We start from the raw sequence: 27,929 nt of genomic DNA on the forward strand, positions 1-27,929 counted from the left end.
CTAGCTTATTCTCTGTATCTATGAGCCTGTTTCTTTTCTGTTATATTTACTAGTTTTATTTTTTAGATTCCACATATAAGTGATAACATAAAGTCTTTGTCTTTCTCGGTCTTATTTTGTTAAGCACAATACCCTCCAGATCCATCCATGTTTGTGAAAATGCAAATTTTCATTCTCTTTTGTGGCCAAGTAGTATTTCACTACATATAATCACATCTTCTATATCCATTCATCTGTTGATGGACACTTACACAGGTTCTATATCTTTGCTATTGTAAATAATGCTGCTATGAACACTGGTGTTCAGGAAAAAAGGTGATTTCTTGAACCAAATGAATAACTGTGTCACTGGCTCCTTGTTATCTAAGAAGCTCTAACATATATCTTTACGATAACCTTGCTAACTGACCGTTCATGCCAAGAGCAGAAGCTAGAAAGCTACTTGTCATGAGAACCAACCGAAACTCAGACTTAGTTTTTAACCAAAAATCTGGTTTCATTCATTCAGTGATCAAACAGCCAGGAGCACCCTGGTGTGTCCAATAAGGCTGGAATGTTTGGTGGGATCCGAAAATAAAATGACACTGCAGCTGCAGTCTAATCAGAAAGCCAGGTTACCTGTATCCAAAGAGGAAACATGCCTCACGGGAAAAGCACCGGCCTTGAGTTAAAATCCCAATTCCCAACTTCATCTTCAGCTATTATGGAATAACAGAACTACTCTTAACCTCTCACTGTAAGAAACTAGGTAGCCCGACTGGACAAAATACATGAAACGACTGCTCTCCTACATGGAGCACGCAACTTAGGACTGTGGCCCCCAGGAGTAGGGAAACAAAGGAGATGGGCCTTACAGTTACCCTAGCTTTCTGTTTGGAGGCAATCTCTAGACTGAAACTCAAACACACTTGCTGAACTGAGACAGAGATGAGAGCTTTGGGAGGCTAAGGCAGCCAGAAGCTGCAGTGCAGAAAAGGAGGGACCTATGCTGAGGAGGTGGCAAGAATACACAGAAGAACAGTACAAAAAGGATCTTCAAGACCCAGATAATCATGATGGTGTGATCACTCACCTAGAGCCAAAGATTCTGGAATGTGAAGTAAGTGGGCCTTTGAAAGCATCACTATGAACAAAGCTAGTGGAGGCGATGGAATTCCAGTGGAGCTATTTCAAATCTTGAAAGATGATGCTGTGAAAGTGCTGCACTCAATATGCCAGCACATTTGGAAAACTCAGCAGTGGCCACAGGACTGGAAAAGGTCCGTTTTCATTCCAATCCCAAAGAAAGGCAGTGCCAAAGAATGCTCAAACTATTATATAATTGCACTCATCTCACACGCTAGCAAAGTAATGCTCAAAATTCTCCAAGCCAGGCTTCAACAATACGTGATCCATGAACTTCCAGATGTTCAAGCTGGTTTTAGAAAAGGCAAAGGAACCAGAGATCAAATTGCCAACATCCGCTGGATCATCAAAAAAGCAAGAGAGTTCCAGAAAAACATCTATTTCTGCTTTATTGATTATGCCAAAGCCTTTGACTGTGTGGATCACAATCAACTGTGGAAAATTCTGAAAGACATGGGAATACCAGACCACCTGACCTGCCTCTTGAGAAACCTATATACAGGTGAGGAAGCAACAGTTAGAACTGGACATGGAACAACAGACGGGTTCCAAATAGGAAAAGGAGTACGTCAAGGCTGCATGTTGTCACCCTGCTTATTTAACTTATATGCAGAGTACGTCATGAGAAACGCTGGGCTGGAAGAAGCACAAGCTGGAATCAAGATTGCCGGGAGAAATATCAATAACCTCAGATATGCAGATGACACCACCCGTACGGCAGGAAGTCAAGAGGAACTAAAAAGCCTCTTGATGAAAGTGAAAGAGGAGAGTGAAAAAGTTGGCTTAAAGCTCAACATTCAGAAAATGAAGATCATGGCATCTGGTCCCATCACTCCAAGGCAAATAGATGGGGAAACAGTGGAAACAGTGTCAGACTTTATTTTTTGAGGCTCCAAAATCACTGCAGATGCTGATTGCAGCCATGAAATTAAAAGACGCTTACTCCTTGGAAGGAAAGTTATGACTAACCTAGATAGCATATTGAAAAGCAGAGACATTACTTTGCCAACAAAGGTCTGTCTATTCAAGGCTATGGTTTTTCCAGTGGTTATGTATGGATGTGAGAGTTGGACTGTGAAGAAAGCTGAGGGCCGAAGAATTGATGCTTTTGAACTGTGGTGTTGGAGAAGACTCTTGAGAGTCCCTTGGACTGCAAGGAGATCCAACCAGCATATTCACTGGAAGGACTGACGTTGAAGTTGAAACTCCAATACTTTGGCCAACTGATGCAAAGAGCTGACTCATTTGAAAAGACCCTAATCCTGGGAAAGATTGAGGGAGGAGGAGAAGGGGATGGCAGAGGATGAGATGGTTGGATGGCATCACCAACTCAATGGACATGAGTTTGGGTAAACTCTGGGAGTTGATAATGCACAGGGAGGCCTGGCATGCTGCAGTCCATGGGGTTGCAAAGAGTTGGACACAACTGAGTGACTGAACTGATCTCCAATAAAAAATTACAAGGCTACCTGCAAAGAGGCAAGAAAACACTTCTTGAATATGAGAAAAATTTATCAATAAAAACAAACCCAGAAATGACAGAAAAAAGGAACTATTTACACTGACAACCATGTGCAAATATTTAAAGCAAAAAGGGAATATAATGAAAACAGAAATGGACAATGCAAAAAGGAACCTCTAGAGATAAAAATATAATAGCTAAGATAAACATTTTACTGGATAGCATTAATAACATGTTAGACCTGCATTAGAAAAGATCAGTAAACTCAGGGGAATAAAGAAGCACAACTAATAAAATGATGTAAAAATAATAATGAAATGAAATACTGAAAAAAAAAAAAAAAACTTAAAACAAACAGGCAAGAAGAGAGGAATAAAGAACAGAATGGACAAACATTCAGTTCAGTTCAGTTCAGTTCTACATACAACAAAATGATAGATTCAAACTCAATTGCGGTAGGTAGCCTCTAAGACAATCCTCAATGATCCCAACCTTTTGATATTTATGGTCTTAAATAATCCTCTCCCCTTGAGCAATCTGCTTCTAATCAATACAATACTGGAGTGGATAGCCTTTCCCTTCTCCAGGGGATCTTCCCAACCCAGGGATCGAACCTAGGTCTCCCGCATTGCAGCAGATTCTTTACCAGCTGAGCCACAAGGGAAGCCCAAGAATACTGGAGTGGGTAGCCTATCCCTTTTCCAGCGGATCTTCCAGATCTGGGAATCGAACTGGGGTCTCCTGCATTGCAGGCGGATTCTTTACCAACTGAGCTATCAGGGAAGCCCATCAATATACCAGGACAATGTTAAGGAAATGTTGCAAAAAATTATCATTTTTGTCTTGCTAGCATTATTCTTACTGACTTTGATAAAATAAGCTGCCATGCTGGAGAGGCCCATGTGGCAAGAACTGAGGGTGGCCTCCAGCCAACAGCCAGCAAGGAACGGAGGCACTTAGTCCAACAGCCCTCAAGGTACTGAATCTTGCCAAGAACAACTTAACTAAGGTTAGAAGTGGATCATTCCCCAGCTGAACCTTCAGATGAACCAGAGCCTTGCCTGAAACCTGACTACAGGCTTGTGAAGCAGAGGTACCAAGTTAAGCTGTGCCTGAATTCCTGATCCACAGAAACTGTTCAGATCATAAATGTGTTCTGTGTGAAGCTGTTAAGGTATGAAGCAGTTTAAGGTCATATATCAATTTACTTCCTGTGTTTCATTTTTTTTTCCATTTTAAAGTTGTTTAAAACATTTTACAATCCTACAACAGACTCAGATATCATATCATAAGCAATTTTTGATTGTGCATTAAAGGATTAACTCACTGAAAAGAAACATGCACAGGAGGAAACCAATCACACAAAGTCCCCCAATAAACCCGATCCTTCATATGTGAAACACTGTTCACCCCTGGAATTTCATACATGCCGCTTAGACTTCAGACCGGGACAACCGTGAGGCTATAGCATTTAAGGTCAACTATAAACCAAATAAACCTAATTACCCATTTCCTTAAGTTGTCCAGCCTTCAGATCTCTTGGGCTCTGCCCTTCTCATTTATGTTTACCACTATTTTTTAAAAGAAATGCCTCATAATGCACAATATATTAACAGAATTCAGATTAATTAAAAAACAATTTACAGATCTGTCCCCCCACTCTATGACCTTGAAGCATCATTTAAACAACTGCCATCAAACCAAGAACATTATACATCACTAGATCTGTTTCTGTTTTCACATATTTCAAAAGTCATTGTGAGACAAGTCACTATATACATATTTTTAATACATATATTCGTTTTTTAAAAGATCATTTCTGAAGTTAATTAATTTTGCTGTTAAATAATTGGGCTCATAAATGAAAGAATTTTAATTTAGAGATGTGATTATGACATAGATTTCCTGGAATCAAAACAAAAAAGAAAAAAATTTAAGAGACAACTCAGAGCAAGAACTCTCTTTAAACATAACAAATAACTGTTTTATTACTTCAAAATACCAAAAGTCTTCTGTACAGTACTTATCATATACCATCAGACGGCTTGAAAGAGTCTCGGCAATCATATCTACTGTCTTAATCTCTTCAGGACAACTACGTAAGAAGAAGAAAAATCTATAAATCAGTCTTTGATGACAGAGGGTTTGTTTAGGAGTTTACCAAATGGAATGACCCTACTGGAATTCCTTCAAGCGGCCTGTGAAAATGTCAGAACGGAGTCTGTTTTGGAGGTCACAGTCCCTAGAGAGCTCTGAGTTTTGGCCTGTTTGTCTTTTCACATGCTTTAATATTTGAAAGTCATTCCTTGCAGACACTGACTGATGCCCAGGGAATGCTAGGATTGTGGGAACTGGCAGTACCAACAAGGGAGACAAACTTCATGGGAAACGCGTGCCTACTACATTCGCCTGCTTAGCTCCCACAACATAAGTGCTCTTCAAATGTCATGTAGGTACACAGCGAAACATTCAAAAACTGCATGTCATTTTGACATTTTTAAAAAGAAATATGTATGCAAATGGGGGCCAAAATTACTGGGACTATTGCCAGAAACAGTAAGGTATCAAACACCATGGTGGAACCCTGAAAAACTATTTCCCAAGTATGAATTTATCAAAATATACACAATAATAATGAATAGTTATAAAGTGCTAATTATATGACCATGTTGTTCTAAATACTTGACTTATATGAACTTATTCAACCCCCACAGCAACCCCCATAAGGCAGGTACTATATGGTCCCCATTTTACAGAGGAGGAAACTGAGGCAAAAAGCAGACAATTAATTCATCTCAGTTATACACAGCTAGTAACGGTGAACCAGACGGGATGGCTCCAGAGTTGGTGCCCTGACCCACTGTGCATGCTTCGCTGCTTATTTCACGGTATTTTACTTTAACATCAAGCATGCAGTGCTGGGTGCCTATGGCGTGTACTCAGTACTTACACTGTGTCATGTACATGGAGTTACCATCAGTACTTTACTTCATTCAAGCCTCCAGTAACCTGGGCTGCACACCTAACCTGACTCCTATTCACACATGACAGACACACGCTTGTGTGCCCTCAGACCAGACATCTAGTGCCACAGAGCAGGCTTATCTCTGCACTCGCTCTTTTAAATTAGGTTCTTCTTCCTCCCAGTTATCTGAGAGAATCATCTCTAAATTAATTTCTTTAGCTAAGGGAACTACTTTGAAAGATCTATGAGTCTAACAATTTTATGAGAATTTCCTACTGAACTGCCAACACTGTACCGAAGCCTAAGATCTAAGAATTATTTACGGTAAGAGACACAATGTTCATTCAATCAATATTTTCTAATAATAAAAAGTAAACCCATTTCTACTCTTGAAATACAAATTTCTTTTAATATTTTGGGAAAGCTGAGCATTCTGATATGGCAAACTTTTCTCTTATATAGTATATGACGGCTGCTCTAATCGATACACTTCTAAACTGCTGTGTCAGGAACAAGGATTGTCAAAGAACGTCTCCTATTTTGTAGCTATAAATCTCAATTCTGCAGAGTACTGACAAATTCTAACATTTGTCAGTTTTTAAACTTAACTTATAAGAACCAAAGGCAAAAGGCTGTGATCAGACTTTACTAAACACAGAGGTCATAGATCAAAAATTTAAGTTAATCAAATAGATACCCAACGATTAGCATTTTCTTAATAAAAACAACAACATAAGCAACCAGAAAAGGACATGAATGATTCGGGCTTAATATTAAGGTAAAATATTGTCTTTTAATTGAGTCTGATCCTGTTATAAAAATGTTAACACATACCTGCCAACCCTTGAAAACCATGAATAGAATGACACTGCATATTCCACATTAGATGTAATCTTTTTAGGATAACACAAATTGAGCCAATTTCTCTTTCCCTTTAAACATGGGGGGAGGGGAGTCTGACTAACTGAATGAGCTGGCATGTATGTTTAATAATACATCTATGAGGAACATATTAAAAACAGTGACATCACTAATTCATATCTATGGAAAATTTCATTGGTTAACTGAGATGGAAGTTATCTTCCATTCTTTCTGTTTCTGCTGCCCAATGAACAGCACAAGGCGAAAGTGATAGATGAGATATAAGAACACATGATGTAATGAGGAAGGGCAGCCAGAGAAAGACACATGGGCTGAAAGCTACCATATGAATATTACAATTACAATGGGCATAACCGCAACACAGAGAGCTCGAGACTTACCCATGCTCACAGACTGAGTCAGCAGAGGAGACTGGAGTCCTGACTCCCAAAAGACTATACTTCCTGTTAATAATAGTGAGGGCAGCAGGTGAGGGTAGCCAGCAGTATGGATTAATTTAAAGGAGTTAGATAAACACTGGATAGGATATTTGCTAATTAGTCTGGGTGATTATTAACTATAAATCAAAGAGAAAATTACAGCTCATTTGCTACTCCAACATATTTGTCCTTTTGCTTTCTTTCACAATAATACTTCATTACTGATGCCTTAAAATAAAATATAATAACAAAGAAAAAAATCATAGGTCACTTTTTTCTAGTATACTCTGTATATTTATTGGGTTATGGTAGAGAGCAGGCATCCCTTATCTACCCCTTCTCTACCTTTGTAGCTAGAGGAGGTCCTATGGTTGGATTAGGGTCAGACCTAAGTGAGAAGAGCCCTGACTTAATTTCAACAAAGTCTCTCAGCCCAGCAAAAGGTCTGATTATAAACTATTCAATTCCAAGTAGCCTTGAAAGGCCTAAGTAGATAGGGAATTATAACTGAGTAACATTTATTAACTAATCATTCATATTACATATGTTCTTTTTAAAAATTGCATTCTGAGGGACAGGAGAGAGACTGTTTCTTAATAAATTGATTTCAGTTTATTCACTGCTCCAGTGACTAATATACATCATATGGTGGACTCTAGTTTTACAAAAATTACCAAACCTATATAATAAAAAATGTACTTATATGACTCTAGAAAAGTCTTATAAAAATCTTACATCAATGTGGTTTAAGATAATGAAGTCTCATACTGGATTAAACTGCTAATTACTATTATGTTCCAAAGCTTACTTATAATAAATGTTAACTGTTGACATTTCAAAGGAATTTCTGCAAGAGGACACAATTTTTAAGACTGGAAGAATAGCTCAAAATGAGGCTTCAAGAGCACTGTAACTGGGGCCTGTGGTTTTGTTGATGTGTTTCTGAAACTGTAGTAAGCCTCACCCATCCCCTCGGTGATAATGATAACTAAAGCACTCCTAAGTTAGTGTTCTGACACTGCCGACTACAAAGGGAGGCCGTGAGTTCACGTCCAGCCTCCACCCTCCCTCCACATATGCTTTGTCTGGGTGTGTCCAGCAATGCACTGAAGCAAACCAAACTCTCAGTAACAGCAAAACTATCCAAATAAGAAGTCCACAGTAGAAAAAGGAAGGTGGACAGGGTTACAGGTGCTTATTTATACTGTAAAACAAAACATGCTATTTAATAGGAGACCATAAAGACCATTGTGGAAGAGACGACCTCACCCTTAAGCTACTTACATGGCTTCCTTTTCATTTTGAAGGCTCCAAGAAATTGTTACAAACAAAAAGAATGAGAGCTGCCACAATTAATCAAGAATTTCATTTGCAGCTGCCCAGAAGTTTGTAGCTAATTTTAAAACTTTTAATTGTGTTTAGTTTAATTCCTAAAGACTAATTTTAAAAATATAATAAAAACTAAGGAAAATTACAGTTACAGAGTACATATTTCTCTTAGTCCAAGTACTCCTCAGTAACTCTTGAGAGTCAGAAAAGAAATCTACTATCTAAATGTATCAGAATGTTTATCAATATCCTTGAGAATTATTTCAAATATTGAAGAACCTAAATATGTTAATTATAAAGTCAATGACAAAACAATTTTACATAAAATTATTCATTTCTATTACCTCTAGTTATAGAAAGGGAAAGCAAGAATCCCACAGTTTCACATCTTGGCTATTCAGCATCCAATTATTTCATTCCCAGTTGTGACACTATGAGAATTTCATGTCTCGCTGTTTGCTCCAGAGAAAAATAGAACTATCTTCTCTTTCACCAACCTTTACTAGTCCATATCAGCTGGTGCATATTCTACAAAACAGGGTTTTACACAAGACAAATCCTGAGCACCTTTGTGCTCTTCCAAACACCTAGACTGACAGTAAAGTCTAAAGGTTAATGAGGTGTGGGGAATTGTTTTCAAAGTAAAACCCATAGAAAAGATCAGCCGTGAACATACACAGCTTACTTTCTATGGTACAAGGCGCACAATTTCCTTTGCTGGGCTCCATGCCAAGTTCAGACTGTTTGCCTCTGTATTATACACCTCTACTGGATCCAATGTAAAGAGCCACCTTGAATTCCCTGCATGTAAGAAACTTTGGAATAAATTATTTTCTCTCTAATAAGTGGTCACCTCGAACAGAACAAGTGAAGTCTAAAACGTGTGACCCATTTAACAGATGGAAAATCTTTAAAAAGTTTTCAAGATGGGCCCACAAGCTCAAAGACCTAATAAGTGCAGTAACCAATGATACCAAAGTTTAAAGAAAGAATAACAAATAAGTCACTCTTCTCTATGAAGGCCTAAAACACAGTGACTACTCAGTAGTACATACAGTTTCAAAAAGCCCACTAATACGGAAAGGGAAAAGTGGCAGATACCCATTTCCCCAGTACGTGACACGGATAGCTGGCCTGTGGGATGTCTACAGTCATGTTAACATGATGAGATCTTCAGAGACGTGCAAAGAAGTACCAAAATCAGGAACTCTTTATGAGGGGGGAATCTATGTCAACTTACTGGTTTACTCTGTGATAATGCTGGTAGTGAGCTAAAAGCTTAAGTTCACCAACCAGCACACTTATCAGTCTTAAATGACCTCATGAATGAAAAGCTTCTTCCTCATGGTCTCATCTAAGCGTGGGCACAGACAAAGAGCTGTAGCTCTTTCAGGCATGTTGTTTCCATCTATTCTGCCCTTCCCTGCTTTTATAAGTGAAATTCACCTTAGAGCACCTAAGGCTTTCTTTTATAAACAATAAAAGAACTAACTTTCCCTTTGACTGAAATCCCTCTTTTTCTCAGTGTTAACCATCTAAAGGAATGTTGACACGGAAACGTGAAAATGGATCTATTATGTATATATTATGTCAAAACAAAGCTCAGTTTTCCTGTGTATGCAGACTCTGAGAGACAGTAAAAGACAGGGGAGTCTGGCATGCTGCAGTCCATGGGGTCGCAAGAAGATGGACATGACTTAGCAACTGAACAACATGCATTCTTTTAGAAAGGTACGTTATTTAGTAAAAGTATATCTACCTTCCTTTATGGAAGACTGTCCTGTTGGGAAGAGTTAATTGCCTAAATGGTACACTTACTGCTGAAATGCCATTACCTTGAGAAATATTTTGCCCACATTCAAGGGTAAAGGAAAGCCCTAGCTTACCTTTACTAAACATCTTTCATATTTACCCCAGCAGTGGGAATATTCTGTCACTCCACCACCACTGCCAATGTAAGTTTTAATCAAAAATAAGGGAAGACCCTAGACTCATTACTGTACTTAAGTATCAACTTCATTTTCCTTATAAAGTTTATTTACAAACTATTTAGTGATACAATCTGTCTACATACCACCAACCCCAAATTGAAATATCTTCATTTCCTCTCCAAAAGAAAGTAATTCTAACAAGCAAAATTCAAAAGCTTAGCAAACAACAATAAAACATAATCACACACACAAAAAATCTATATTTGATTATTTCAAAATATCTAAATGTACTGTGCTATGTATGCTAAAGTCGCTTGAGTCGTTTCCGACTCTTTGCAACCCTATGGACTGTAGCCTGCCAGGCTCCTCTGTCCATGGGATTCTCTAGGCAAAAATACTGGAGTGGGTTGCCATGCCCTCCTCCAGGGGATCTTCCCAACCCAGGGATCGAAGCCGCATCTCTTATGTCTCCTGCATTGGCAGGCGGGTTCTTTACCACTAGCGCCACCTGGGAAGCCCAATATAGTACTTTCTATTAATTAATTTTGAGGCTAACATCTACATTTTGTACACGGTATGATTTAAAGACAGCATTAAGAAGACCTAAAAAGATGAAGAATAAACATTAAAAAATCACCAAGGTAAGAATGTTACAGTTTTTCTACCTATAGATTGTTTGATGTTGTTCTACTCTATTCACATTCCCATATCCAAAAACCTGTATTTTTGACAGCTGTACAACAATTCATTTATGTCTTGGAAGGTATATGCAAATTAGGCTAACATTTCATAAGCTTGAAATTAGAGTATAATATGCCTGAATATAAGGTAAGATTTTTAACTTTCTGAAGGTGACTGTCTATATTTGAGTCCTTACACAGTGTATAATGAGATGCTCTTTCATTTACTTAATCTTGAACAAAAAAGTACTTGACGGAAACACGTTAGCTTAAAAATCAACTTCCCTAGAAGCTGGTTTTAGTCTGTTTATAGAAATGTTTTAATAGAATCAGGAAAAAAAAGGAAGAAAAGAACCAACACATTATTTCCAGATAACCTTAAAATGAAGTGTTGGCTGTTGTTACAAAGAAAGATTTTCAGACACTGCTTTTAAAAAGGTAGTCAAATACCATTCTCTCAGAAAGGACACAAGTAAGAGCAATTAATTCTGGAGAAGTAACTGTGTAGCTGAGGGGCAAGACTGGGAGGGTAACTGACTTTTCACTGTGTAGTCACTGGTATCCCCTACATTTTAAACCAGTTACATGTATTACCCACTCAGAAAAAAAAAAAAAAAAAAGATGATTAAATTCTATAACAGAAATTACAGCCTCATAAAATGTTATGACCAATTGCAAATCAAACATGAGTGATTACAAACACAACACTGTAGGACACATGAAAAACAGCCCCACTGTTCTGGGAATGGTACTTGCGGTTTAGACATAAAACCTTCAGTGTCAGATCGTGCATGTATCTAAAAACCGGTGTAACTCAAACAAGAGAGACACAAATGAAGATACACCCTGGATTTCAGTGCTGCACGAATGATGCAGGGGGGTTCCTACTGATGATAAAAACACCACACAGACACACAGAGTTTAGGCAAGATGATTTTATGAAATATGAGTGTGGACAAAACAAATCCTCTATATTATTGCACTGCTTCATAATATGTGGTGTTAATTATATACATGTAACTAAATTAACAAATTCAAATTTTTACCATTTCATCTCCCTCACTCTAAAACTTTATAAGGGGAAAACCAGCTCATATCTGGGGCTTACCTTATGTTCAGGCATAAATATTCAAGAGAACACTCTTGCAAGGGAATGCAGCAAGCTGTATCAAGTAAAATTCCCACAAAGCAAAAACTTTCCCCTTACACCTCCCTCCTCTGCTACATATGACTATTTTCTTGAGCAACTGTATATTATTGAAATTTTATACAAGTTCAATTCATTTTGTTTTTTTTTTTGAGGGAAATAATTTGAATATGATACTGGTCTAAGTATACTGTGTAAATGTGGTCAATTTATCATGTTTCAGTAAATGTGGTTATATTCTACCCTACTGTCTAAGACAAAGCTAGGCTCCCAAATGATTGAAGGTTCTAAAGCCATTACCACCTAACCATAGCCTCCAGACGGCTTTGACAGGCCTGAGCAAGACGCTGCTTTATACCAAGTGCACAGACAAGGGTTGTGCCCAATACCCATCAGATATCTTGTTAGAAGGGAGAATAAGGACACCCCACCCAAAACCAGGTACTGAAGAGCTGAGAATAGCAGTGTCTTAAACCCATTTTCCTGAATAAGATAAGGCAATTATTTGAAAAGGATCAGGAAACACTTAGAACCCAGAAAGATATAACAAGATACATAAGGAAGTGCTCCACAGGGCAAGGTTTATTTCTTCTGGCTTTTAATTAAAATACACATTTGAGAATGGAAGATTCATGAGAACTATGGAAGTGTGGCAAATCCAGTTGAAATTCTTAATTCTGCCCTTTGATATATATGCTTAGTGAGTTTGTAAATTTTAACACTTTGTTAGTTTTTATGTTTTAAGTATTATAAAATAGATGTATCTCATCTATCTCTATTCATTTTTGTTAAAAACTGACAGTATTGTGCCTTCTGGAGACTCCAGAAAGTCTCTGATTAATCAAGAGAATTTTCTGAACAGGTAACAAAGAACAGAAACTATTCATTTTGTAGACAAGTATGAGCCAGCTGAAGACTGAGAATATGGCCATATCCTATCCTCATTAATATAAAAAATACTCAAGAAATTCTTGTTTTCTTAGTGATCACTGAGAGCACAAATGCTGGCAATTCTACAGTTAAGGTGCAGCACACTGGAGACAGGGAACATGGCAGGACAATCCAGTCAAGTCCAGTCTATTCTCCCTGGAGTCAGCACAGAAAGCTGCTTTCCAATGCTATGCTAGCCTGAGACCTTCTGCTTGTGCTAAAGTGGTTGAACCTAAAGCTTATTTCCAAAGATAATGTTACTACCAGAGATGCTGGGGAAATGATTAAAGAATTGAATGGCACGTGAAACCCTGGCTGCTACTCAAAACCAGCCGGCACCCCTCTGAGCTTCTCTCCTCAGGAACAGGCTGCCCAGTGGAACTGACCAACAAATTACTACCAGAGGGATACACTGGCTCACAAAAAGGCAAGCTCCCACGCACACACTGAACTCACCATTCTTCCTTTCGTTAAGAGGAGGCAGGTGCTGACTAGACTGCAAGGAGAGTTCCTGGAATTCGTGGGCAACGGCTTCACTTTGAGGACTTGGAGCGAGATGGGCTAAAGGTCCCAGCTCATCCTCGGTGTCCAGTGCCCCTGTGTGATCCATTGTGTCCCAGCCACCGGCAGCAGCGGGTATGAGACGCCTCTTAAACGTGGTCTGCTGGAGAGACTGACAAAATAAAGAACGTGTGAATAGATGGTACATTTCTTTTTCTGATTTGCACAGAAGTATTAAAATGGGAACCCTGAGTTCTCGTCGTTTCATTGTTGTGTGGCAACTGCCATTCATTTACCCTCTTTGGATTCAGGTTCCTTGTCCAACATACAGGAATAATATACCTCCCATTTAAAAACATGTTTACCTAGGTAAATAAATACTGAAAGGTATTTTGTATACTTTTATCTATGCATCAACGGAGTTAATACTTAAGTCCACATTCCCAGCAACCAGCAATATTTCAGATAAAAGACTCCTCCATCAGCCTACGTCTCAGAGTGAGAACAGAGAACACAACTCTCAGCCAACCCACAACAGACATACAGTTCACATCAAAGAGACAAACTAAGTCAGTGAGATTTGGGATTATTTACTATCACAGCATAACCTGGCTCATTCTGACTAATACAGAAACTGGGTAACAGAAGTACTGAAGCCACAATTAAAACCCTAAATATGTGACACTGGCTTAGGGGCTGGGCAGCAAGCAAAAAGAAAACTGTATAGAAAGCTGAAAGCTAAAAGGATGATGGTCCGTATCAAGTGATGGCAAAGCATCTGACAGGCTGCTGCTTAGCAGCATCCTGTATCAGTGTGTTCATCCACTCTCCTACTGATGGACATCTGAGTTAATTCCAGTTTTTGACTCTTACAAATTAAGATGCTATCAATGTTCTTATATGTATAGATGCTTTCACTTCTCTTGGATAAATAGCAGTGAAACGGCTAGATTGTATGGCAGCTGCATGTATAAATTTTAAAGAAACTAACAAACTGTTTTTCAAAATAGCTGTGCCACTGTGCATTCCTACCAGCAGTGAGGAGAATTCTAGTTGGTCTACATCCTTGCCAACACTTGATTATGGCCAGTTTTAAAAACTTTAGTTTTTTAATTGGTGTGTAGTGGTATCTTGTTTTAATTTGCATTTCCCTAATGATGTTGAGCATATTTCAATGTGCTTATTTGGCATCTGTATATCTTCTTGAGGTAAGTATCTGAACAAATCTTCAGTTAATTTTAAATAGGTGGTTTTATTTTCTTATTATTGTTTCAAGAACTCTTTACATATTCTGGACAAAAGTTCTTTATCAGACATGTGACTTGTAAACATAGGCATACTTTGTTTTATTGTGCTTTACTTTATTCCACTTTGCAGATACTACATTTAAAAACAAAAAAACAAATCTTGAAAGTTTATGACAACCCTGCATCAGGCAAGTCTACTGGCGCCATTTTTCCAACAACATTTGCTCACTTTGTGGTGCTGGGTAATTCTTGAAACATTTCAAACTTTTTTATCATTAAACTTGTTATGGTGATCTGTGGTCAGTGATTTTTCAATATTACTGTTGAAACTATTCTGGGGTGCCACATAAGATGGCCACCTTCACTGATAAATGTTATACATTCTGATGGCTTTAGCAATGGCCATTACCCAGTCTCTTTCTCTCTCTCTCTGTCTGGTTTATCATAGCTTTCCTTTCAAGGAGTAAGAGTTTCATGGCTGCAGTCACCATCCTCAGTGATGCTGGAACCCAAGAATATAAAATCTGTCACTGTTTCCACTTTTCACCGTCTATTTGCCATGAAGTGATGGGACTAGATGCCATGATCTTAGTTTTTTGAATGCTGAATTTTAAGTCAGTTTTTCACTCTCCTCTTTCACCTTCATCAAGAGGCTCTTCACTTTCTGCCATTAGAGTGGTGTCATCTGTATATCTGAGGTTATTGATATTTCTCCCAGCAGTCTTGATTGCCGCTTGTGATTCACCCAGCCTGGTATTTTGCATTGATGTACTCTGTACTGAAGTTCAATAAGCAGGATGACAATATTCAGACTTGACATACTCCTTTTCTAATTTCGAACCAGTCTGTTGCTCCATGTAGGGTTCTAACTGTTCCCTCTTGACCTGCATACAGGTTTCTCAGGAGCAGGTCTTTTTTTAGAATTCCTTTGCTTTTTCTACAGGAAAATCCAACGAATGTTGGCAATTTGATCTCTGATTCCTCTGCCTTTTCTAACTTCAGTTTGTACATCTGGAAGTTTTTGGTTCACATACTGCTGGAGCCTAGCTTGAAGGATTTTAAGCATTACCTTGCTAGCAAGTGAAATGAGCACAACTCTATGGCAGTTTCAACAGTCTTTGGCATTGCTCTTCTTTTGGATTGGAATGAAAACTGACCTTTTCCAGTCCTGTGGAAAATACTTATTACTAAAATATGCTACTAGCAATTGCCATCTGTTCTTCCCCAGCAGTATACTGGACACCTTCCAACGTGTGAAGACCATCTTCTGATATTATCTTTTTGTCTTTTCACACTGTTCATGGGGTTCTCCAAGCAAGAACACTGGAGTGGGTTGCCGCTTCCTGCTACAGTGGACCACGCTTTGCCAGAACTCTTCATTGTGACTCATCCACCTTGGGTGGCCCTGAATGGCATGGCTCAGAGTTTCATTGAGTTATGCAAGCCCCTTCGCCACAACAAGGCTGTGATCTATGAAGGTGTCCTTGAAAGGAAAGCTATGACAAAACCTAGACCTTGTATTAAAAAGCAGAGATATTGCTTTGCTGGCAAAGATCCGTATAGTCAAAGTTATGGTTTTTCCAGTAGTCATATACAGATGTGACAGCTGGATTATAAAGAATGCTGAACACTGAAGAATTGATCCTTTCGAACTGTGGTGTTGGAGAAGACTCTTGAGAGTCCATTAGACAGCAAGGAGATCAAACCAGTCAATCCTAAAGGAAATCAATCCTGAATATTCATTGGAAGGACTGATGATGAAGCTCCAATACTTTGGCCACCTGATGTGAAGAGCTGACTCACTGGAAAAGACCCTGATGCTGGGAAAGATTGAGGGCAGGAAGAGAAGGGGACGACAGAAGATGAGATGTTGGATGGCATCACTGACTCAATGGACATGAGTCTGAGCAAACTCCAGGAAACAGTAAAAGACAAGGAAGGCTGGTGTACTGAAGTCCGTGGGGTGGCAGAGTCAGACGTGACTTAGAGACTGAACAACAACAACATTTTTAATGAAGATATATCAATTGTCTTTTCACTCATAATGCTCTTGCACATGTAGTGGACTACGGTATGGTGTAAACTTTTATATACATTGGGAAACCCAAATTTGTATGACTTGCTGTTCGCGGTATTTGCTTTACTGCAGTGGTCTGGAACTAAACCTGCAGTGTGGTTGAGGTATGCCTGTACTCTCCCCTGGTCTATGGCTTATCTTTGTGTGTTCTTAACAGTGCTTGGTAGAGAACAGATGTTTTTTAACTTTATGAAGCCAAATTTATCAATTTTTTCTTTTATGTATCACATAAAAATCTTTGATTAACCCAAGATCACAAAGATGATCTCCTATGTTTTCTTCTAGATGTTTTATAGTTTAATAGTTTACATTTAAGTCCATGATCCACTTTGAGTTAACTTTTATATCTGCTACAATATATGAATTATAACTTTTTGTTTCTGGCATAGGTATCTTTTTGTTCCAGTGCCATTTGTTGAAAAGGTTATCTTTTCTCCATTGAACTGTCTCTGCACCTTTGTTGCAAGCCAATTGACCGTGGACATGCAGATCCACCTCTTGACACACTGTATATTAAAAGAGTTTCCAAAAAGGAGAGACCCATAGAGGAGGAGGTTCTAAATTCTGTGTATTAACTGCCCACTTCTCTGGCTGACGCCTAAATTATGCACATGCAGGACAAACTCCTAACTCCTTTTATTAAAGCAAAAAGGAAAGAGCTGAGATTTTACCTGCTGCTCACCACTGGAAAGATAAGAGTTTGCAAAAGTGAGTTTAGCAAAGTTAACGGCCTGCTAAAATAAAATAATGCTCTAAGAGGGAACCTTATTCTAGAGAATCCAGAGTCTCCACAACTGTCCACCCAGAATTCCATACCCAACAAAAATACCCTTTAATAATGAAGGCAAAATCGTCATCAGGAGACACACACTACAAGAAATGCTAAAAGAATTTCTTCAGGCTGAAGGGAAGTAACACCACATAGAAACTTGGATCTTAGGAATGAAAAGCATCAGAGGTGGTAGACGTGTAGATAAATATACTAGTTTTTTCCTCTTGATTTCCTTAATATTAGCTTTCTAAGTAAAAATTATAACACTGTGTTATTGGGTTTATAATGTATGTAGATGTAACATATATGACAATTATAGTATAAAAGATGGGGGAGGGATAATCACATTACAACATTTTTATATTTCTATATACATTATAAGGAAGTTGTATGATTTTAATTTGAAACAGACTGAGAAGTTAAGGTTGTATATTATAATTTCTGGAAAAACATTTAAAAATAAAAAACCCAGTTTTAGCCAATAGGAATATTTAAAAAGGAATTCTATATAATACTCACTTAATTTAAGAAAGAACAGAAAAACAAGAAAGAGATGGGACAAACAAAAGCAAACAGTAAAACAGGAGACCTAAATTCAACTTTATCAATAATGATATTAAATGTAAATGAACTAATAAATACAATGATTAAGAGGAAGATTGACAGAACGGATTTTTCAAAGTCTAAAAATGTAGAAATGTCACTTTTAAATATGAAAACATAAATAGGGAGGAAGTATATAGATAGAAAAAGACAGGTCATACAACAAAATGCCCAGAAAGGCTGGAATAACTACATTCACATCAATTAAAGCCAATCTCAAAAGGACGTGTTAGGGGATTCAGGAAAACACATCTACACCCATGGATGATTCATGCAAATGTAAGGCAAAATCCACTACAATACTGTAAAGTAATTAGCCTCCAATTAAAATAAATAAATTAAAAAATATATAAAGAAAGTTTTTAAAAAAGGATGTGTTAGGTAGGTGAATTTGCATATAAAATGACTTATTTTGCTATGGAATAATAAAATGACTCAGATTTTTTCCAAATTATGAATTTTCATTCCAAATTATTTATTCATATAATAAGATCTGTTAATAGCAAATTAATTCTAAGACACAAGTACCATAATGCCCTTTTAATGGCAAGATGTACAAACTCTGAACATCAGCACTAATGATTTGGAAAATTCTTTAAACATAAAGTTTTAAAATATTTTCATGCACTATTATCTGTTCCTCATATTAAACTTTTTTTTTCAAACTTATTATATCTTGACATTATGCTCACCTTAAACTCCCACACATTCCTCCAAATTAAGAAAATTATAAGTTAAGAAAATCTTAACAAAATGTAGCAAAAGAAAGTGTTCAAAATTTTTAACTTAATATTCATGAACATTTTTGATGGAGTACATATTCTTTCTATTCTGAAATTCTACTACCAAATTTGCAGGATGTCATCTAGTATCTACTTAAATGCTTGATAATTTTCTTTTGAAATTGAAATCCAATATCATACATAAAGAAACATTCTCTGTCCAATAGTATCTAATTGAGATATGAAAGAAACGGCCTTAGAATGAATTCTTTCATTGGGTCATAATCTATTAATAGTTATGAAAGTAAAGCAATCATTCCACTTTAATAAGACAAACTGTGATAAAATATTAATTTGTCTAGAACTGACAGAATGAATGAGCATGGAGTTTCTATCTGACATATCCTAATACATAACTTTATTCCAAAATGAAACTAATTCAACATTTATCCAATACCAGGTCAAAGCACACAAAACACTAGCAAGATCAAGCTGGGATATGGCTTCTGCTCTCAAAAGCCAAACCTCTTCATTGTCAGATACTACACCAGAGACAGAATATAATACAGGAAAAAAACAAGAGGCATTACTCTCATTTGTTCATCTATTGATTCACTCAAATCTTTTTTTCTCAATGGAGTCAAAATAACACCAATAATGATCTTATTAATATAGTTTAAAGATGCTGGGCTAAGGTAGTTCCCCAATCAAATATGTTTTGAATCAAGCAAAGTCCAAAGTCAAGTATCTCTTCACTGTACCTTATTGCTCATAATGACTAATTCAAATGAAAGATTATAAGTAGTATATAATCACTGCTATATAAAAGAAATGCAAAATAATAAAGGGTTCAAAGAATATCAAACTTCAGAAGTTTAATATATAATCAGCCAAATGCAGACAGGTAGAATATCCAAATACACTCAACAACAGAAAAATGTTTTAGTGACAGCAAACTGCTGTCCCTGCCCTTTAAAGCCCCCAAATTACAAACGTTAGGGAAACACTGGCTAATAGATAGCAAACATAAATTTCTAAACTCAAATAAGATAAAACTTAGACCAAGAAGTTCAAAGACAAAGTTGACCAAAAAGTAATCTCTGCATTAGAAGAGTATTTACTATGAGGTCTTATGATCAAACAAATTGAAATTTTCGTATCAAATGACTTCTGAGAAACACAATTTTGAGTCACTGTACTGGTTAAGTTAGTGGTAGCAACCCTGGGTTATTTTATGCTATCAATTTTTCCTTCAAAGCTCCTGGTGGCAATTTGCTAAACATACAATGTTAAGAGCTCAAGATTTATCTACAAATATAAGAAAATATATATACAGCTGCTGTCAACTGTATATGTGAAGATGCTTTCTAAATATTATTCTGTTTCTTATATTTACAAATATAAGAACATATATATACAGTTGCTATCAACTGTATATGTGAAGATGTTTTCTAAATATTATTCTGCTGTTTCTATACTGTTAAATTCCTTAACATTAAACGTTAAATTCCTTAATGTTCTCAAGAATTTAGGATCAAGTCTGTTTACATTTTTGTGTAAGTAACACTCACCTTCCAGTTTTATAACCGAGGAAAAAAAGAATCACAAAAAAGAACATTTTATCCCATCTGTCCATGGTCACTTTTAGCAATTAGGATGAAACCAGAAAATCAGAGTTCTAAAAGCACATCTTTCAATACAAATATTACTTCACTACATATTGTTTTCATTAACTCTTACCATGAAAAGTATTTTGTTCCCTTATTTTTTCTAATTTAATTCCTGTTTTGATCACTTGAATGCATTTATATTTTCAGACTATACAAGTTTGCAGAATAACGGAACATTTTAGCTGAAAGGTATCTTAGAATCTGTCTAGTATAAGTGCTTTTCAATCTTCTTCACAATATGATAATCATTTGAGTAACTTAAAATTCCTAATAGGTAGGATAAAGGAGAGGATCTCTAGAGATTTTGATACAACTGCTCGAATAGAGTGATTCTAATGTGCAGCCAGTGCTGACAATCACTGATCTAGTGGAACTCCCTAATTTTAAAGACAGGATAAATCATTTGCCCAATGAGTGAGACGAGAGGTCAGAAGCAAATTATTATAGCATGTGTAAAAAACAATAGAATATAAGTAGGTACTAAGTGCTGTGGAAACCAAAAGAATTAAATGTCTAATTGTATTTGGGTAAGTCAGGAAAGTCTCCCAGGGTGAAGAGGACTTTGCAGACACAGAAGTTCTTTTCTCACTAGTAAGAGTGCAATGGCATGAATAGCTATCACCTAATACCAAAACGTCTGACAGGACCAGTATAGAAAGAGCAAAACATGGAGAAGCAAAGACAAGGCTGTGCAAAGACAAGCGAGTTAAAGCACAACTGTCAAGAAACGTGGATTCTGAGAAACAGTGATATGATCAGATGTGTATTTTAGAAAGATCATTCTGGCACAAGTATGCTACTGATAAAAATCTCGCGGAATAACCAGTGTTGGCAAGGATGTAGAGATCCCTTGTTCACTGTCGGTGAGTGTGTAAACTGGTGCAGCCACTATGGAAGACAGCATGGAGGCTCCTGAGAAACTAAAAACAGAGCTACCATATGATCCAACAATTCCACTACTGGGTATGCATCTGAAGAAAATGAAAACACTTATTTGAAAAGATACATGTACACCAATGTTCACAGCGGCACTATTTACAGTAGCCAAGGTATGGAAGCAGCCTAGGGACCAATCAACAGACAAGTGGATAAAAATGCAGTATATGTATAGAATGGAGTATTACTCAGCCACAAAACAGAATGGAAAATGTCATTTGCAACAACATGGATGGACCTAGAGAGTATTACACTTGGTGAAGTAACTCAGACAAAGAAAGACAAAAATTGTATGTTACCACTTATGGATGGAATCTGAAAAATAAAACAAATGAACACAAGAAAACTGAAACAGACTCACAGATACAGGTTAGGAGTGGGGGGAGGGGCAAGACAGGAGTCAGGGATTAAAAGATAAAAACTACTACTACTACAAGAAAATAAGCTACAAGGATATGTTGTACAGCACAGGGAATACTGCCAATATTTGATAATTACTATAAATGAAGTACGGGCTTCACTTGTAGGTCAGATGGCAAAGAATCTGCCAGCAGTGCAGGACTGGCCAGGGTTCGATCCCTGGGTGGGGAAGATCCCCTGGAGAAAGGAATGGCAACCCACTCCAGTATTCTTGCCTAGAGAGTTCTATGGATGGACCATGGGGTCGCAAAAAGTCAGACACGACTGAGCAACTAACACACATAAATGAAGTATAATCTATAAATATTGTGAATCACAATGTTTGTTGTACATCTAAAACTAATACTGTAAATCAATATTTACCTCAATAAAAAAGCAAATAAAATGATTACTGATTAGTTCAAGATGTTAAGAAAAAAAAAATCTCAGGCTGAAAGACTGATGGACTAGGTTAAGACAGTGGAAATAAAGAAAGGGGAATAAATTTTAAAAATACTTCAGAGACAAAATGTCAAGGCTTCATAATGAGCTCATACGAAAAGTAAGGGAGAATAAAGAATTGAGGGCGGCTGATTTGGAGAGCTGGAAAAGCTGGCAAGCAGGAATGAGTGTTCACCGTGAGAAACCGCAGGCCCCTCCGAGGGCACTTTGGAAAAAGGGTGTGGCTGAAGAAACAGCTATTTGACTTGAAGTAAATCCGTTAACCAGTGATCCACCTCGTGGCTTCCCTGGTGGCTGCGCCGGTAAAATGTCTGCCTACAACGCGGGAGACCCGGGTTCTATCCCTGGGTCGGGAAGATCCCCTGGAGAAGGAAGTGGCAACCCACTCCATTACTCTTGCTTGGAAAATCCCAGGGACAGAGGAACCTGGTAGGCTACAGTCCATGGGGTTGCAAAGAGTCGGGCACGACTGAGCGACTTCACTTTCACTCATGACTGAGCGACTTCACTTTCACTCATGACAGAGCGACTTCACTTTCACTCATGACTGAGAGACTTCACTTTCACTTTCTTTACTTAGTGAAGTAAATCACTGGGCTTCCCTGATAGTTCAGTCCGTAATAATCTGCCTGCAGTACTGGAGACCTGGGTTTGATCCCTGGGTCAGGACGATTTCCTGGAGAAGGAAATGGCAACCCACTCCAGTATTCTTGTCTGGAAAAGACTATGGATAGAGAAGCCTGGCAGGCATGTCCGTGGGGTCACAAGAGTCAGACACAACTTAACAACTACACCACCACCATCACTTAACCTCTCAGGGATCTGGTTTTCTAATTCTGAAAATGACAAAACGAAGGAAAGGGAAGAATATCTACTACATTTCTACTCAGTCTGAAACTAAGTTTGCTCTACACTCTCCTTAATTTTGCTCTCACACCCTCCCTGTGGGTAGGTTATTACTCTCACTTTACAGATGAGGAAATCAAAGCTTGGAAAAATGAAGCAAATGGACAGACTCACATAAAAGCCAGGATTCCAACTTTAAAGCCCATATACCTTGCACAATAACACGACATTTACGTGCCAAAGTGCAGTAAGTTGGAGCAAATAATTGGGAGAGACAGATGTTGTGGGAGAAGGCAGTGGTGCAGAGGAGGGAAAGGCAGCTGTGGAATGCTCCACATGCACCGTTCTTTACACACACACTGAAGGTCCAGAGCCTCAGGCACTGTGGTGGGCACCTGGGTTCCGTGACCTCTGTGCGTAGACCTTGTCGAGCACGCAGTTATGACACATTAGCGCTGGAAAGAAGCCAGTGGCCTCATCTGCTTCAGGGCGGATGAAGGAAATTCTCTCCTCTTACTGTTCCACTTTAGCAAACCCTGAAGGTGTAGCCGGAATTAAACTTTAGAGCAGAAGAAAATGAAATCTAAAGCTGTAGATGTACTGCACATAAACAAGACATGTTTTTGACATCAGGTTATAACTTTTTCAAATAAACAACTTCTAGGCAGGGTTTTCATTTGTAGCAGTTGAAGTTTTATGTGCAGCTATTAAATACATAGCAGAAATGTACTACAAATATACTGAACACTGACAATACACTGTATAGAAAAAGTTACATAACTGCTCTTCTGTGCTTCAAGTGGCTGTTGTAGCTGTAAAAATGCCAACATGGTGATTTATTTTTTAACTTGTTTACTGCAGACATGTTTCAAATGAACAGAACATGGAGCAAAGTGCATACTTAACACTCTCCAAAGTGATGCATTCTGAAGTACTGTACCTAACATTTATGTAAAGAGTGTTTCTGAAATATTCATTATAATCTATAAATAAAAATTTGAATTAGCAAAAGTTTAAAATACATGTGGCTTTTAAATCACTATATAAAAAGACAGAAAAAGCTAGAAATTTTTATTTGTTCCACAAGTAAAACAGCCAAAACCCAAATCTTTTTAGCTTGAACAATTACATTTTCCAAGTTGATCCAAAATGAATGATTCTCAGAGAATAAGAACTGATTGGAGGATTAATTTTAAGCTGAAATGATTTCCACATTTATCAAACACTAGGTTAAAAACAAACTCTAGTTTTGTTGAACCATAAATTGGCATTTGATTTAAAAGCTAAAAGTAAACATTTATAAACAGATTAAACAAATGTTTTACTTAACAGATAAAAAATATATACTGTACTCCTATTTCTAAGTTCTATAAGGCAGGGAGAGGAGTTGTGAGGGGAAGGAAGAAGAGAAGAGAGAAAGAGAAAAACAGAAAGAAAGGGGACGAGTAAGGGCCCCTCCTCCTTTTAGGAGGGTGGTCTTTTTTTTGCTGTTTTCTAAGCTCTTTACTCTTTCTGATATCAGAAATCAGTAGAATTTGAATTTCAATTTAAGCAAAGATATTAAACAAAGTATTGCAAAATATTAATACATGAAAAAAGATGAAGCTTAATTTACTTATCCAAGCTATCTTGACTAGTTAAGTAGCATAGCTGGGAACCACGAGTCCTCTGTACAAGTCCTCTAACTTATAATCCAGTACTCAGAAGAGCAACCCTCTTGTCTGAGGCAACCACACTAGATACTGGGTAAAATAAAAAACTCAGTTAACAGAGGAATCATTACAACTGATATACATAAATTGTCAGACATTTTCTTTAAGTCGGAGTGCAGAAAGAAAGACCCATGTGTTTGCCAGTCTTCCAATATAGAGTCAAGGCCGTCTCTCTGTAGATGTCAGCTCTCTGGCATAAACCACCACTGTCTATGACTCCTAGTTTCCATTTATTTAAAGTAGAACAAAAATTTAAAGGATTTTGAGCACAGTGTGTGTCTATATTTTTACAGTTCTGAAGCCAATTTAGTTTCTTGCCCACACTCAATTTAAAAGTATTAAGTAACATGGCTTTGTGGTCCCAGACATTTAACATTTTTGCATGCACAGTTCATCAGTTTACATAATATTTGGTTAAACTACATAATTATGATTACTACTACTACTGGAATAAACATATTTAAGAATAAACACAGCTGACTTTGGTTAGCACATAACTTAATAATTAGTGAGGGCAGAAATCCATCACTAGACTTCAGTGTCACCTCCTCAACATGCCCATTCAGTGTGTCCAGGAGTGGGAGAAGGCTGCCCATCCCACAAGCTGAGCAAGAGGAAGATGGATAAGGCAGGTTCAACCACGAAACATTTTTAAATTGATGTTGATGCCAAGGGCACCTCATACTGGAAACTTGGTCTTTTCAAGGTTTCAGGAATCTGTTAATACAAATTACTTCTTAGATATTATTTCATCACTGTCTAACTTTATGCAAAATGTGTTAATACTGCACTCTGAGACAACAGTTCAGAGTACAAACCAAATGAAAGCTAATATTCAGAGTTTTGCAACAGCACTCTAGCAGATGGTATAATTTTACCTAAGTTTCTAATGCCATTAGTTAAATACAAAATAATCTATTCTCACTGTAGCATGGTCCTTTCAAAATTGTTGTGAATTCTCTCCATTAAACACTTTAGCATACATTATAAAACTGCAATTTCAAACAGCTGTGAAACAAGAGTTGTAGATAAGTGGTTTTTGTTGTTGCGATATAATACACATACTATAAAATCCATCATTTTAATGTGTACAATTTTAAGATCTTCAGCAGTCACAGGTGTGCAACCATCACTATCTAATTTCAGAACATCTCATGATATCTAAAAGAGACCCCACCCCCATTAGTTCAGTTCAGTCACTTAGTCGTGTCCGACTCTTTGCGACCCCATGAATAGCAGCATGCCAGGCCTCCCTGTCCATCACCAGCTCCCGGAGTTCACCCAGACTCACGTCTATCAAGTCAATGATGCCATCCAGCCATCTCATCCTCTGTCGTCCCCTTCTCCTGCCCCCAATCCCTCCCAGCATCAGAGTCTTTTCCAATGAGTCAACTCTTCACATGAGGTGGCCAAAGTACTGGAGTTTCAGCTTTAGCATCAGTCCTTCCAAAGAAATCCCAGGGCTGATCTCCTTCAGAATGGACTGGTTGGATCTCCTTGCAGTCCAAGGGACTCTCAAGAGTCTTCTCCAACACCACAGTTCAAAAGCATCAATTCTTCGGTGCTCAGCTTTCTTCACAGTCCAATTCTCACATCCATACATGACACAGGAAAAACCATAGCCTTGACTAGACGAACCTCTGTTGGCAAGGTAATGTCTCTGCTTTTGAATATGCTATCTAGGTTGGTCATAACTTTCCTTCCAAGGAGTAAGCATCTTCTAATTTCATGGCTGCAGTCACCATCTACAGTGATTTTCAAGCCCCAAAAAATAAAGTCTGACACTGTTTCCACTGTTTCCCCATCTATTTCCCATGAAGTGATGGCACCGGATGCCGTGATCTTCGTTTTCTGAATGTTGAGCTTTAAGCCAACTTTTTCACTCTCCACTTTCACTTTCATCAAGAGGCTTTTGAGTTCCTCTTCACTTTCTGCCATCACCTCCTAAATCCCCCTTTTCCCCCAGCCTTTGGTACCACTTTCTTGTCTCTGTGTACTTGCCTATATTCTAGACATTTCATTTAAACAGTTTTACTTCCTTTCTAATCTAGATGCCTTTTATTTCTTTTCTTGCATTATTTCCCTGGCTAGACACTGTACAATGCTGAGCAGAAGTGGCAAGAGCGGATGTCCTTTCTTGTTCCTAATCCAAGTGCGGGGGCGTTCAGTCTCTCACCATCAGTATGCTGCTGGCTGCAGGTGTTTCACAGATGCCCTTTATCAGGCTGGAAACACTCTCTTGTATTCCTAGTGTTTGGGGTGTTTTTAACACAAAACGATGTTAGATTTTGTCAAATGCTTTTTCTGTATTTATTAAGAAAATTGTGGGTCCCTCCCTCTTTATTCTGCTATATAGTGTATAACATTGATTTTTAGATGTTAAATAAATTTTTCATTCTTGTGATAAATCCCACTTGTCATGGTACATGATCCTTTTTATAAGCTGCTGGACTTGGGTTGCTATAACCTTTATTTACAAGGGGGATAGTCTGTGATTTTCTTTTCATGTGCTCTCTTTGTCTGGTTTTGGTATCAATGTAATATCAGCCTCAAATAATGAGTTAAATATTCCCTTATCTTCTATTTTTTGGAAGAGTTTACGAAAAATTGGAGTTAATTCTTTAAACTGGTGAAGCCATCTGGTTCTGGGTTTTCCTTTTTGGCAAGTTGTATCATCACTAATTCAATTTATTTGCTACAGGTCTACTCAGATTTTCTAATTCATCATGAATCAGTTCTGGCAATTTGCATCTTTCTAAAAATTGGTCCATTTCATCTGAGTTACCTAATTTGTTGACATTTCACTGTTCACAGTATCCCCTTAAAATTCTTTTTATTTCGTAATGTTAGTAGTAATGTTCCCACTTTCATTCCTGATTCTGGTAATTTGAATTTTTCCTCTTTTTTCCTTAGTCTAACTAAAGGTTTGTCCCTTTTTTCAAAAAACTCTAATCAAAACCCTTGGTTTCACTGATTTTTCTATTATTTATTTTCTCTATTATTTATTTCTATTCTAAATTTTATTACTTCCTTCCTCCTGTCTGCCTTAGGTTTAGTTTGTTCTTCTTCTCTGGTTTTATTAAGATGGAAAGCTAGGTTGTTGATTTAGTTC

General features: G+C 37.6%; 1 protein-coding gene across 10 annotated transcripts in view; it reads right to left on the reverse strand.

Annotated features, from left to right (window-relative positions):
- MRTFB (myocardin related transcription factor B) overlaps positions 1–27,929 on the reverse strand; it is a 317,022-nt gene that overhangs the window by 119,175 nt on the left and 169,918 nt on the right. For all 10 annotated transcript variants that reach the window (XM_086375689.1, XM_086375686.1, XM_086375687.1 and 7 more), the window contains one exon: positions 13,327–13,543. In XM_086375689.1, coding sequence (XP_086231815.1) covers positions 13,327–13,480 — 154 coding nt within the window. In that variant the 5' untranslated portion in view covers positions 13,481–13,543. The remainder of the gene's footprint in view (positions 1–13,326; positions 13,544–27,929) is intronic.

This window comes from Bos grunniens, chromosome 25, assembly GCF_055505025.1.
Source record: "Bos grunniens cultivar Pamir isolate PY7600 chromosome 25, Bosgru_T2T1.0, whole genome shotgun sequence".
NCBI classification, from domain to species: Eukaryota; Metazoa; Chordata; class Mammalia; order Artiodactyla; family Bovidae; genus Bos; species Bos grunniens.